This window comes from Notolepis coatsorum (genome assembly GCF_963971535.1).
Source record: "Notolepis coatsorum genome assembly, chromosome: 10".
Classification (NCBI taxonomy): domain Eukaryota; kingdom Metazoa; phylum Chordata; class Actinopteri; order Aulopiformes; family Paralepididae; genus Notolepis; species Notolepis coatsorum.
In genome coordinates, this window is record NC_140174.1 from 122,728,688 (window position 1) to 122,743,647 (window position 14,960).

Below are 14,960 nucleotides of genomic sequence, written 5' to 3' on the forward strand. Positions count from 1 at the left end.
AAGACTCCTCACTCATCTCCTATCTCTTTCCTCCTGAAGACTCCTCACTCATCTCCTATCTCCTTCTTCATGAAGACTCCTCACTCATCTCTTATCTCCTTCTTCATGAAGACTCCTCACTCATCTCCTATCTCTTTCCTCCTGAAGACTCCTCACTCATCTCCTATCTCCTTCCTCCTGAAGACTCCTCACTCATCTCCTATCTCCTTCTTCATGAAGACTCCTCACTCATCTTCTATCTCCTTCTTCATGAAGACTCCTCACTCATCTCCTATCTCCTTCTTCCTGAACACTCCTCACTCATCTCCTATCTCCTTCCTCCTGAAGACTCCTCACTCATCTCCTTTCTCCTTCTTCATGAAGACTCCTCACTCATCTCCTATCTCCTTCTTCCTGAACACTCCTCACTCATCTCCTATCCTTCCTCCTGAAGACTCCTCACTCATCTCTTATCTCCTTCCTCCTGAAGACTCCTCACTCATCTCCTATCTCCTTCCTCCTGAAGACTCCTCCCTTATCTCTTATCTCCTTCCTCCTGAACACTCCTCACTCATCTCCTATCTCCTTCCTCCTGAAGACTCCTCACTCATCTCTTATCTCCTTCCTCCTGAAGACTCCTCACTCATCTCCTATCTCCTTCCTCCTGAAGACTCCTCACTCATCTCTTATCTCCTTCCTCCTGAAGACTCCTCACTCATCTCCTATATCCTTCCTCCTGAAGACTCCTCCTTTATCTCCTATCTCTTTCCTCCTGAACACTCCTCCCTCATCTCCTATCTCTTTCCTCCTGAAGACTCCTCCTTTATCTCCTATCTCTTTCCTCCTGAACACTCCTCCCTCATCTCCTATCTCCTTCCTCCTGAACACTCCTCCCACCATATATTCTCTTTGCCTCACACATCCTCTTCTGTAATTTATCCTTCTCTCTCCCTGCATCTCTCCTCTTCTCTCCTCTCCTCCCCTCTCCTGTGATCTTCAGCTCTATCTTTATTCTTTCAAAAAGTTCAGTTGCTATTGCATGCACTCATCTGTGTTTCACTACACACATGAGTGCATGCTTACCAACTGTCCGACTGCAACACTACTATCACCGACATCTAAGAAGGGAGATCCCCCCTTGAATTGGCCCTTCTAAGGTTTCTCTCCTCCACACTGCCTGTGGAGCTTTTTTCCCTATTGTTAGGTTTTAGTGAGTTTTTCCTTACCTTCGCGTGGGGTATGTCTGGGAGTGCTTGCATTCTTTCATTTATTTGCATTTATTTTAAATTTGTTGGACCTTATGGTGTTCTTGTTCTGTTCTTGACTTATTGTTATGTTTCTTCTTGACTTGTTTAAAGAAGACGTGTACGGCCCATGGGGACATTAACGTGTGTTGTCGGGCCTTACAAATAAATTTGATTTGATTTGATCTCTTCTCTTCTTTCCTGTGATCCCTCTTCCTCTGTCTTCCTCTGTCTCCCCTCTCCTCTTATCTGTCTCTTTTCCTGATCGTCATGTATTCTGTTTGCCTCACACCCCCTCATCCGTCATCTCTCTCTCTCTCTCTCTCTCGCATCCCCTCCTCTCCCCTCCTGTCATCCTATTTCCTCTACTTCTCTCATGTCTTCTTCCTAGAAGGTTCCCTATATCTCTATATTCTCCTCCAGTTGTCCTCCAACTCTTTATATTCTCCTCCAGTTGTTGTTCTCCAACTCTCTATATTATCCTCCAGTTGTTGTTCTCCAACTCTCTATATTCTCCTCCAGTTGTTGTTCTCTAACTCTCTATATTCTCCTCCAGTTGTTGTTCTCCAACTCTCTATATTCTCCTCCAGTTGTTGTTCTCTAACTCTCTATATTCTCCTCCAGTTGTTGTTCTCCAACTCTCTATATTCTCCTCCAGTTGTTGTTCTCCAACTCTCTATATTCTCCTCCAGTTGTTGTTCTCCAACTCTCTATATTCTCCTCCAGTTGTTGTCCTCCAACTCTCTATATTCTCATCCAGTATTGTATTTTCCTCTCTATCTCTCTCTCTCTCTCTCTCTCTCTCTCTCTCTCTCTCTCTCTCTCTGTCTCTCTCTCTCTCTCTCTCTCTCTCTCTCTCTCTCTCTCTCTCTCTCTCTCTCTCTCTCTCTCTCTCTCTCTCTCTGTCTCTGTCTCTCTCTCTCTGTCTCTCTCTCTCTCTCTCTCTCTGTCTCTCTCTGTCTCTCTCTGTCTCTGTCTCTCTCTCTCTGTCTCATCCCCGCTTCATCCTCTCATCAGCCCTCCTCCTTCGATCCTCATCCATTTTAAATGCACAGTATAGCAGCATAACATCTATAAGCACAAGCATATATACCGGTATGTGCATGTAGATCTGCACACGCACACACACACACACACACACCTGGTCGTACCTGTGCACGCACGCACACACACACACCTGGTTGTACCTGTGCACAGTGGATAGGACAAGAGATGGAGAAGAAGCAAATACAGATGGGAAAAGATACAAACAAAATGAATCATAAGGAGTGAAAGCACAACATATCTGTACGGTGAGACTGGTTACCTGACCTTAGTCCTGATTAGACTCAGAGACCCAGTCTGACCTTAGTCCTGATTAGACTCAGAGACCCAGTCTGACCTTAGTCCTGATTAGACTCAGAGACCCAGTCCGACCTTAGTCCTGATTAGACTCAGAGACCCAGTCTGACCTTAGTCCTGATTAGACTCAGAGACCCAGTCTGACCTTAGTCCTGATTAGACTCAGAGACCCAGTCTGACCTTAGTCCTGATTAGACTCAGAGACCCAGTCTGACCTTAGTCCTGATTAGACTCAGAGACCCAGTCTGACCTTAGTCCTGATTAGACTCAGAGACCCAGTCCGACCTTAGTCCTGATTAGACTCAGAGACCCAGTCCGACCTTAGTCCTGATTAGACTCAGAGACCCAGTCTGACCTTAGTCCTGATTAGACTCAGAGACCCAGTCCGACCTTAGTCCTGATTAGACTCAGAGACCCAGTCTGACCTTAGTCCTGATTAGACTCAGAGACCCAGTCCGACCTTAGTCCTGATTAGACTCAGAGACCCAGTCTGACCTTAGTCCTGATTAGACTCAGAGACCCAGTCTGACCTTAGTCCTGATTAGACTCAGAGACCCAGTCCGACCTTAGTCCTGATTAGACTCAGAGACCCAGTCTGACCTTAGTCCTGATTAGACTCAGAGACCCAGTCTGACCTTAGTCCTGATTAGACTCAGAGACCCAGTCTGACCTTAGTCCTGATTAGACTCAGAGACCCAGTCCGACCTTAGTCCTGATTAGACTCAGAGACCCAGTCTGACCTTAGTCCTGATTAGACTCAGAGACCCAGTCTGACCTTAGTCCTGATTAGACTCAGAGACCCAGTCTGACCGTAGTCCTGATTAGACTCAGAGACCCAGTCTGACCTTAGTCCTGATTAGACTCAGAGACCCAGTCCGACCTTAGTCCTGATTAGACTCAGAGACCCAGTCTGACCTTAGTCCTGATTAGACTCAGAGACCCAGTCTGACCTTAGTCCTGATTAGACTCAGAGACCCAGTCCGACCTTAGTCCTGATTCTATCTCCAGGGCCCAGGAGTTCAAAACTTTTAATCCCTATCTGATTCGATCAGATTTTTAAATCCCATTTTTTGTGATCCAGGATCAGACAACTGAGCCATATTTTGACCCGGTATCTCAAAGCAATCCAGGATAGGATCACCCTGATCCAGATTCAGACTGTTCAAGATTACTAGATCCTCAATATCGGTGCTTTAATCCTACCGATCTCCATCTAGTGGATATGAAAAAAAAAGGATGACAAGGACCACATTGCAGAGACATCTATAATGTCTAATTATTAGGGCTGACCTTCGAAGCTTTTTTTGGCAATCGAAGCTTCGGGGAATCGAAGCTTCGGGGCCGAGCTTCGATTTTAATTCGAAGCTTCGAAAAAAAATTAAAAAAAAATTAAAAAAAATATTTTTTTTTAATTTTTTTTTTTAATATTTTTTTTTTTTTTTTTTATTTATTTTTTTGATTATTTGAAATATGGCCTGTGTAGACTAAACTATGCACAGAATTATGTCAGTCTACAAGGTCCGAATTCTACATGGTCCGGCAATGTAGACCTTGTAGACTCCACTACAGACCAATTATCAGTGAATGTTCATGCATTTTTAAGAAGGGCAACTTCCACAAAAAAACAAAGAACTCACCAAAACATCTCAGTAGCACCTTATCTAAATGTTATATTTCATATATGGAGATTCATATTTATTTATGTATTGCATGCATTTCTACATTTTATTTCCTATTTTGTTTATTCATCCCAGTATCTTTCTTTCTTATGTGTGGAATTCTACAAGGTGCGCGCACACACACACACACACACACCTACACACACACACACTTACATTTAGTCATTTAGCTGACGCTTTTATCCAAAGCGACTTACAAGTTCTGTACGACAAGACAGCAAGAAGGGTACAACTCTATCAGCTGAGTAACAATGTTCATCAAAGTGTTGCGTGTTACAGTGTAGGTTAGTTTATTAGGACAAGTGCATGACAGTAAGGTTAGTCACGGTTAGATATTTTTTTTTTTTTTTTATCATTTCAGATAATGGTTGAAGAAGTGAGTCTTTAGTCGACGGCGAAAGATTGGACGGGATTCGGCTGTCCTAACTGGGATGGGTAGCACACACACACACACACACACACACACACACACACACACACACACACACACACACACACACACACACACACACACACACACACACACACACACACACACACACACACACACACACACACACACACACACACACACACACACACACACACACACACACACACACACACACACACACACACACACACACACACACACACACACACACACACACACACACACACACACACACACACACACACACACACACACACACACACACACACACACACACACACACACACACACACACACACACACACACACACACACACAAATCGAAGTAAAAAAAAAAAATTGAAAAAAAAAATTTTTGAAAAAAGAAATTAATTTTTTTTTTTTTTTTTTTTTTAAACTTCGATTTTTTTTTTAATGTTCGAAGCTTGTGCCATCGAATCGAACGTTCGAAGCTTCGAAGCATTTAAGACAGCCCTACTAATTATATTGTTAAATACATAAAGGACATAAAATCATAATGGAATTGTAATAAAGAAAAACAAAAACTCCCACTAGGGTAACAACAAAAAAACATTCATTCAAAGGCAGCTGATCATCCAGACGTGCTTTGAGGAGCTGAATTCTAAGTGAGGTTTCAGTTTGCTGAAGGTGATGAGTGATGACAGATGGACTTTTTTTTGTTGAAGATATTTTTTCTTTAATCTAAATTACATTTGTGATTGACAATCTTTGTTGTGATACTTTTATGAGCATAAACATTTATGTCATCAGCATTCGGTTGAAAACAAAATAGGCCACCATTAATGTGACCAAAACATTTCAAATGAAATTGATTTGCCATGAAGGCTAAGAATTGTGTATTATTTCAGTTAACAAACTTTGCCATCTTATTTATATTGAAACATATTTTTTAATAAATTGTATAGTACATTTTGCTCTGGTAATCCACTGGAAATCCACCCCTGTGGTGGGATCAAGATAATCCAGTTTTTTGGGATCAAACTGATCCCAATCCTGTGTTGTCGGTTTGAAATACCCGTTTTGAAGATTTGATCCAGATTAAAGCTTGGATTTGATTTCCTGATCTGATCGGATATCAAAGTGATCCTGATCCTGTTTTTTGGTTTTGAACTACCCAAAATCCAAATCTGATCTGATCAGATGGGGATTAAAAGTTTTGAACTCCTGTAACAACCCATCATCTACACTTACAGCACACACATCCACATGTACACACTCACTTTAAATAAACAACTCACCTTAAAGGGGCTATGCGTTATAAATGTCATTTTTCAGTCTCTAGCATTGTATTATAGTAATAGGAGTTCGTATCAATGTGTTTTTGGGCCTAAATACTATATTGACGAATTCCTCAGCTACAGCCCATCCCCTGTTTGCCTCTAGTAAATCAGGTCATGTTGATTTGACGAGCTGGGCAACGTCACAGGGCGTTGTTTATAGCGCAAGGTGATGTGATTGGCTGTGTGGTTTTACCTAATGCCCGCCTCCATTCTTGGTACCTGGAGCCGATACAACCTGGAAACAGAAATTGCCGTCACTCGCCTCAATTTCACGATGAGCAGCAAACCCCGCAGATGTAATGTTCCTGGTTGTAGAGCTACCGATTTTCCGATGACTAATGACGAAATGCTGCCGGCGATCACATGGCCTGACGGTAGGATACTATTCCCCCAAATTACAGCTGGATTGGACATTGTTTTAAAACCTAACGTGATCGATCACTGACATTGGCTACCTGAACGCACACTGTATTGCTAATCAATAATACTAATCGGCGTTCCCCGCCGCCCCCATTTCATCCATAGATGCTCTGTAATAGTCCGGATGCTACGCAGTTTGTTTTATTTCATTTGTATATATACAGCAGAAATGGCGTTTGATATAACGGCGCCAACGTTTAGCCTATTATCTAGCTCCCGGGAAAAAAGACGAGACGAAAAGTGCGATAAACCATATATTCACGACGCTATAAAATGACAACCAACCGATGGATTTTTATTTTCTTTAAGCCATTATGAAGGCACGGTTTATGCACTCAAGTGACAATGAGAATGGACAGATAGCAATACTATAAATTATATATATAGCTCTTAGAAAGTACATCGGTTTGTAAACAAACCTCTGTCCTCTGGCCTATAAATCGGCGCAAGACTGGTCGCCAATGTTTTCGACGGGCCGCGTGCGACAGAAGTACACAACTATTATATAACAGTAAGCAATTAATCAACTTACCAATCGGAAACGATGTAACGTAAGCCTCGATCGCTGTTGTTTGGGGGTTAGTGTCAGTACAATCTAACGTTAGTGAGTGTGTGTTTTCGACGGGCCGCGCGCGACAGAAGTACACAACTATTATATAACAGTAAGTAACTAATAGTGCAATTAATCAACTTACCAATCGGAAACGATGTAATGTAAGCCTCGCTGTAGCAAATCGCCTTCTTCTTCTTCTTCGGGATCAAACTGTGGGTCGCTCTCTGGATCCCAAACATAATGTACATCCATGTTGTATTAGTTAGTAAAATCGGTATATGTTTTTGCGTGTCGAAATAAAAACCTGAAACCTAAGACCTCAGACCTCTACCTGGATGGAATGACGGGGAGATGGGCGGAGCTATTTGGTGGGTGGCTGTCACTCAAAGTGTGGGTAGAGCCAAGCCAATAATAGCCTGATTTCATGAGGCTGAAAAATGCTGGTTTTGAGTACAAGATTAGAAATATAAAACAATGATTATTTTTGGAATAAAAATTACACATGTGTTACATAGACTCACAGGAAGTGTGTAAAGTTGCCCAAATAGTGCTAGGAATAGCACTGCATGACACCTTTAACACCCACTCTACTCACTTTAAACACTTTATATTTAGTAGTAAAGAGATTTGCACTACAACTCCTAACTCATTGCACCTTACCCTAAGTTGTACCTGATCCTATTTCTGCATTGTACCTCACTGTTACTTTTTTTTTTACTCTGTATTGTATATATGTATATTGACTGAACACTTTTTGTTTACGTACTTTTGACTTTTTCTATTTTATACTTTTTATCTATTTTATCTAGCACACTCTCAGGGGCTCATACAGAAAAAAACATTTCATGGAAAAGTATTCTGTACTATTTTACTGTGACAACTATTAACACTTTGGATGCCACACCCGAGATTTCTCGGGTTTACCCCCCGACCGTTGAATGCCCATCACGAGATTTCTCTGGTTTATTATTATTATTTTTTATTAGCGTTCTGAAATCATATTGCATCAAGCGAGCCTACCGTTGGATATCCAGACACCACCGGCGCTCAGATGTGAAAAAAGCGCCCCCTATCGTCTCCCAGATGGTAAATCACCCTTTTGGAGTGGACTCAATGAAAGTGAATGGGAGAACGGATTTCTGACTCCACATTTTACTTTTCACTGATGTAACCGGGGTCTACCAGAGTTCATTCTGGAGCCTTGGTGCCACGGCGAATATGTGTTCTACTGTACACACGATGGATCAATACAATTATCGATTTTTTCGAATGGCGATCGGAAATTGGAATAAACCATTTGGATACCATCTGATGTCAGGTAAGGAATCTATGTTATCAGTCTTAGGATAATCAGACTCGTTTTCACGGAGATATAAGCGTTTCCACTATATGTGATATTGCTGTTTCACTGTAAAAGCCATCAGGAAATAAGAGCAGCGATTATCAGCGCGCGGCACGAGCGTGCGTGCACACACATATACTATCGATCATCTAGCGTTTATTTGAAAACGATTCATAAATAGGCCGACAAATGACAACGTTCTGGAATATTCCAGTAAAAGACGATTATCATCATAGGGTTGTTTTTTCTGCGAAAACTAGTGATTTTCAAAATGCTATCAAACGGAAATGAAGCGATAAAAAAACAATTTGCCTTGACAATGTTGACTGGAAAATGAGTCTTTGATAAGCGACGGGCAGATTAGACACATAGCCATAATTTAAAACATAGATTAGGCGATATTAAGTTAACATTGGAGTGGGTTTGGGCATCAAGGGGGTAAAAAGGAAAACATGGCGTGGCATCCAAAGTGTTAAAGAAACTTGAAACTTGAAACTCAGAGACCCAGCCTGACCGTAGTCCTGTAGTGAGAATCAAACTGGTCGAACTAGAGGTGGTGGCAGAGAGGAGGATGAGAAAGAGAGCTGGACACTATCCTGGAGAACCCCCCCCCCTCCCTCCCCACGATGAGGAGCATGTTCAGCCACAGACTCACTGCGACCGCGGCAAACGTTTAAATCGTTGGATATTTGCGTGCGCCGCTTGGTCGCAATTTGGAGCGGTGCACCGAGGGTAGCGTTGCCACCTGGTTGGGCGGCACCACCACCAACGCCGCCAACACCACCACCACCCTCCCCGCGTGAAAACTGAGGCTCAGCCGCCGCGGGGCAGTTAACCTTTAAGTGTCCTCTGATACAGAGTGGCAATGCAATCTATCACTGTTACCAAACACAGTTTGTTTCGGGGCAGTGCACACAAACGACCTGACAGCATCCATTCTTCTCCCTTTTAGAGAGACCTAACCGCGCTGTTATGTGGCAGAACTGCGCCAAGTCGAGTCGATTTACTCTGATTTGCCGACACGTTGCACACATTGTGGCTCTCTTTGTATCGGATTTCCCCTCAGCGATGATCTGAAGACGGATCTCCTATTTCAGTCTTTCAGCCCTGGGTATCTGCCTCCACAGTCTGCCACCAGAGGGGGTGTTTGTGTTTCCCCGCTAAGACACCGTCTCAGTAACCTATATTAAGTGTTAAACACATCTGTGGCGTCTCTAACCTCCCCCACTGTGAGGTGTACTCATTTCCTCGTCTCTTTGTGGCTCTGTGATGTATCTGCCTCCCTCTCTCTGCCTCCCTCTCTCTGCCTCCCTCCCTCCCTCCCTCCCTCCCTCCCTCCCTCCCTCTCTGCCTATCTCCCTCCCTTTCTCTCTGCCTCCCTCTCTGCCTCCCTCTCTGCCTCCATCCCTCCCTCCCTCTCTCTGCCTCCCTCCCTCCCTCTCTGCCTCTCTCCCTCCCTCTCTCTCCCTCTCTGACTCCCTCCCTCCCTCTCTGCCTCTCTCTCTCCCTCCCTTTCTCTCTGCCTCTCTCTGCCTCCCTCCCTCCCTCTCTGCCTCTCTCTCTGCCTCCCTCCCTCTCTTTCTCTCTCCCTCCCTCTGCCTCCCTCCCTCTCTGCCTCCCTCTCTCCCTCTCTGCCTCTCTCTCTGCCTCCTTCCCTCTTTATGAACCACTAGAAGTGTGTGGTGGTGTCTTTATGAGCTACTAGAAGTGTGTGGTGTCTTTATGAGCTACTAGAAGTGTGTGGTGGTGTCTTTATGAGCCACTAGAAGTGTGTGGTGGTGTCTTTATGAGCCACTAGAAGTGTGTGGTGTCTTTATGAGCTACTAGAAGTGTGTGGTGTCTTTATGAGCCACTAGAAGTGTGTGGTGGTGTCTTTATGAGCTACTAGAAGTGTGTGGTGGTGTCTTTATGAGCCACTAGAAGTGTGTGGTGTCTTTATGAGCCACTAGAGGTGTGTGGTGGTGTCTTTATGAGCTACTAGAAGTGTGTGGTGGTGTCTTTATGAGCCACTAGAAGTGTGTGGTGTCTTTATGAGCCACTAGAGGTGTGTGGTGGTGTCTTTATGAGCCACTAGAAGTGTGTGGTGGTGTCTTTATGAGCCACTAGAAGTGTGTGGTGTCTTTATGAGCCACTAGAGGTGTGTGGTGGTGTCTTTATGAGCCACTAGAAGTGTGTGGTGGTGTCTTTATGAGCCACTAGAGGTGTGTGGTGGTGTCTTTATGAGCCACTAGAAGTGTGTGGTGTCTTTATGAGCTACTAGAAGTGTGTGGTGTCTTTATGAGCCACTAGAAGTGTGGTGGTGTCTTTATGAGCCACTAGAAGTGTGGTGGTGTCTTTATGAGCCACTAGAAGTGTGTGATGTCTTTATGAACCACTAGAAGTGTGTGGTGGTGTCTTTATGAGCTACTAGAAGTGTGTGGTGTCTTTATGAGCTACTAGAAGTGTGTGGTGGTGTCTTTATGAGCCACTAGAAGTGTGGGGTGGTGTCTTTATGAGCTACTAGAAGTGTGTGGTGGTGTCTTTATGAGCCACTAGAAGTGTGTGGTGGTGTCTTTATGAGCCACTAGAAGTGTGTGGTGTCTTTATGAGCTACTAGAAGTGTGTGGTGTCTTTATGAGCTACTAGAAGTGCGTGGTGGTGTCTTTATGAGCTACTAGAAGTGTGTGGTGTCTTTATGAGCCACTAGAAGTGTGTGGTGGTGTCTTTATGAGCCACTAGAAGTGTGTGGTGTCTTTATGAGCTACTAGAAGTGCGTGGTGGTGTCTTTATGAGCCACTAGAAGTGTGGTGGTGTCTTTATGAGCCACTAGAAGTGTGTGGTGTCTTTATGAGCCACTAGAAGTGTGTGGTGGTGTCTTTATGAGCCACTAGAAGTGTGTGGTGGTGTCTTTATGAGCCACTAGAAGTGTGTGGTGTCTTTATGACCCACTAGAAGTGTGGTGGTGTCTTTATGAGCTACTAGAAGTGTGTGGTAGTTATTTGTAACTATTATTATAATTTTTACTTTTAATAATAATAATTATAACTTTTATTTATTCATCTATCTATTTTTTATTTGATATGCATGTGGTGACGGGTAGGTATGGATATTGGATGTATACTACGGGTGGATGGATAGGTTTACTAGTCCAGGATCAGTAACATCATACTGGTACTCACTCTTTTGTTTATGTATGCACTTATGTTTTTGTTTATATATGGGTGATGGGTAAAAAAGAAATTCGAGATTTAAAATATACGTATGTATATGTACATTTGTGTGTGTGTGTGTGTGTATGTATGCACTGCCATTGGCTGTGGAAGTGGGTAGATTCCAAGGTAAACCTGAGGAGGAGCGGTTGTGTGTTCTCTGTGATCTGGGAGTGGTGGAGGATGAATATCATTTTGTTTTGTATTGCCCCTTGTACACCGATTTGAGGAGGGCTTTATTTGAGAAAATTCTATTTGTAAAACCGGATTTGTTTTGGCAGTCTGAGAGTTGTATGTTGAGATGTTTTTTTTGTGGAGGACATCTTCAGTTTTGCAGGATTTTTGGAGAAAGCATGGCACTTGAGACAAAACACACTATATCCTATATAATTTTGTATGAATTCCTCTTGTTTCTTTGTTTACATACATCGTTTACAGCTTGTTATATTACGTTTTATTTTGTTTTCTTTTTTTGTGGCCATCTTGGTCTATATAACTTAGACTTTTAAAGAGTCAGGGGTGTCCATGCTGACTGCCTGTCTTCCCTCTTGGTTCTGCTCCAGCTGGCCCTGGAGGACCCGGTGCACTGCGTGTCGCTGCAGCAGTACGTCTACGAGAAGCTGAAGGCCCAGCAGGCGCTGATGGGCGACCAGGGCTTCGGGGCGCTGATGGAGTCGGTGGACACGGAGATCGTCAGGCAGCTCCAGGAGTTCCTCAAAGGCCTCTGAGACACGGAGCGGTCCTCTACGATCCATGGATACCACACACACACACACACACACACACACACACACACACACACACACACACACACACACACACACACACACACACACACACACACACACACACACACACACACACACACACACACACACACACACACACACACACACACACACATCCTCTGAGACACAGCGGTCCTCTACGATCCATGGATACCTCACACACACACATACATCCTCTGAGACTCGGCGGTCCTCTACAATCCATGGCTACCTTACACACACACACACACACACACACACACACACACACACACACACACACACACACACACACACACACACACACACACACATCCTCTGAGATTCGGCGGTCCTCTACGATCCATGGCTACCTTACACACACACACACACACATACATCCTTGCCTAAAACCTACATATCCCCGTCCCGCAATCCTTAAAAGAAAAGCATAGAGGCTTGACACCCCCCCCCCCCCGAACCTGTCCCAACATCTACCTCATGGTAGGCCCCACTTAACCTCTCCTTTCATCCTCCCGTAAAGACCCCTTATCCTTTCTCTCAAACACCCCCATATACCCCCTCAAACCCCCTGTATACCCCCTCAAACCCCCCCATATACCCCCTCAAACCCCCCGTATACCCCCTCAAACCCCTCCTATACCCCTTCAAACCCCTGTATACCCCTTAAACCCCCCTGTATACCCCCTCAAACCCCCCTGTATGCCCCCTCAAACCCCCCCGTATACCCCCTCAAACCCCCCCGTATAACCCCTCAAACCCCTCCTATACCCCATCAACCCCTGTATACCCCTCAAACCCCCCTGTATACCCCCTCAAACCCCCCGTATACCCCTTCAAACTCCCTGTGCACCCCTAAAACCCCAGTATACCCCCTCAAACCCCCCGTATACCCCTTCAAACCCCTGTATCCCCCCTAAAATCCTTACTCAATATCCCCCACCCACTTACTTACTTTTTATAGAATAGTTTCTAGACTAGAGCTTCTATTCCACTCTACTCCCAGTTTCTTCCCTTTCTCTATTTTTAGCATGGACTGGATAGAATATGAATTCTGGTTCCAGTCGGGCTGTGGGGCGATATAATAAGAGTGACCTGCAGGGGGCAGAACGACGGCCTCTGGGACTATTGTACAGAAGACCTACCGTATCGCAGCGGGGAAGATGTGGGATTCAAACCGCCAACCGGAGGACCCGGAGCAGTGTTTTTACGGAATCACTTCTTAAAAGAGAGCGAGAGAGAGAAAAAGAAGACGTGTAATTTTGTACGTATGTAAAGTATGGATGATATTCTGCATGAGGATATTTGCAACCCTTTGAGTTTTTTTTTTGTTTTTGTTTTGATTTTGAGGCTTTTTGTTCCATGTTTGTTTATTGTTTTGGTGTCATTTACCCAGAAGTCAAACTGAAGTGACTACTGTGAGAAGCAGGCTTTTTTTCTTTTTCTAAAGGGGTGGGGGGAGGGGGGGGGATTTTCTTATTGTCACATTATGTATTGAATCAGTGGACTGTAAAATGAGGGATTTTTAAAGGATGATTTCTTAAAAGTGCTGAACCACATTTATTTATATATATATATATATATATATATATATATATATATGTATATAGGTATATGTATATGTATATGTATATATATATATATATATATATATATATATATAATATACTGCTGCTAATTCATAGTGCGTCAGAGCACTTTAACAACCAAAAAGCAACTCATTAAACCATTAAACGGTGCTCACATCAACTGTAGCATGATGCCAGAAGACTCACTCAGGTTCAAGTCACATAATACACTAATCGTTTCACAACGAGTCGTGGTATAAACCGATTGAAACCGCTTTGCCCGCCGCTACGCGAGAGCGCCTCACGCGCCTCTCCTTCACAAGAGGTTCTTCTGCCAATGTTTTTTACGATCCCCGCTGATTTATCCAATGCGACTTTTGTGTGACGAGTGCTGTGTTTGGAGCTCTGGTTGAGTGTGTTGGAGCTCTGGTTGAGTGTGTTGCTCCGGTTGAGTGTGTTGACTTGGTTTTTACCCCCAGGGCTTTAACTTCCCTCAGAAACTGACATTTCGAAAGAGTTTGGTAAAACTCGACCGATGGGAGCAAAAAACTACGAAGGATGACCGTTTTCTCTACTGAAGTTCTCGAGGCGTGGGATTAGGCGTGTGTGTGTATACCAGAGTCGCCTCGGAAGACCCGTGAGCGACCAGCACTTCCACCCAGCTGACGAGCAGGGCTTTGACACCTGGTCTCACCTGGATTGGCTTCGTGTAAACAGGGTTTTAGGTCAGCAAAGTGTTAGTGACCGGGTCATTAACCTGTGTTTAACCAGAGTCATCAGCATTAAAGGGGTATTGGTCAAACACAATCATCTCCCAGTGCTTTTTGACACTATGTTAAATAAGCGCTTGTTGCCAGCTGACAGATTCATCTCCATTTATAGTATTGCTAAAAGCTAAACACATTTTAGTTGAAGCTGCACCCGGGTCTTTTGTGAGGAAAAGAATGACCTTGTACAATAACTAGTTACACATGTTTGAATATTGTTTATAAAATCTTGACACAAATCCCCAAAATCACCCTTTGAAAAACGACATGAACCAACCAATGCTTCTTTGTGTGGTAAAGGTGGTCGTTTGTTTCGACTTTTCAGAGTTGTTCTTATTTTTGTTTTAGTTTTTTTTAAGCTACCCGGTGCAGCTTTCA

General features: G+C 43.8%; 1 protein-coding gene across 1 annotated transcript in view; it reads left to right on the forward strand.

Moving 5' to 3' along the window:
* Window positions 1–12,928, forward strand: part of ipo11 (importin 11) — a 577,792-nt gene extending 564,864 nt beyond the window's left edge. The window contains exon 27 of the mRNA XM_084323169.1: window positions 12,044–12,928. Within this exon, the coding sequence (XP_084179295.1) occupies window positions 12,044–12,208 (165 nt within the window). The 3' untranslated portion in view covers window positions 12,209–12,928. The remainder of the gene's footprint in view (window positions 1–12,043) is intronic.
* Window positions 12,929–14,960: the final 2,032 nt, after the last annotated feature.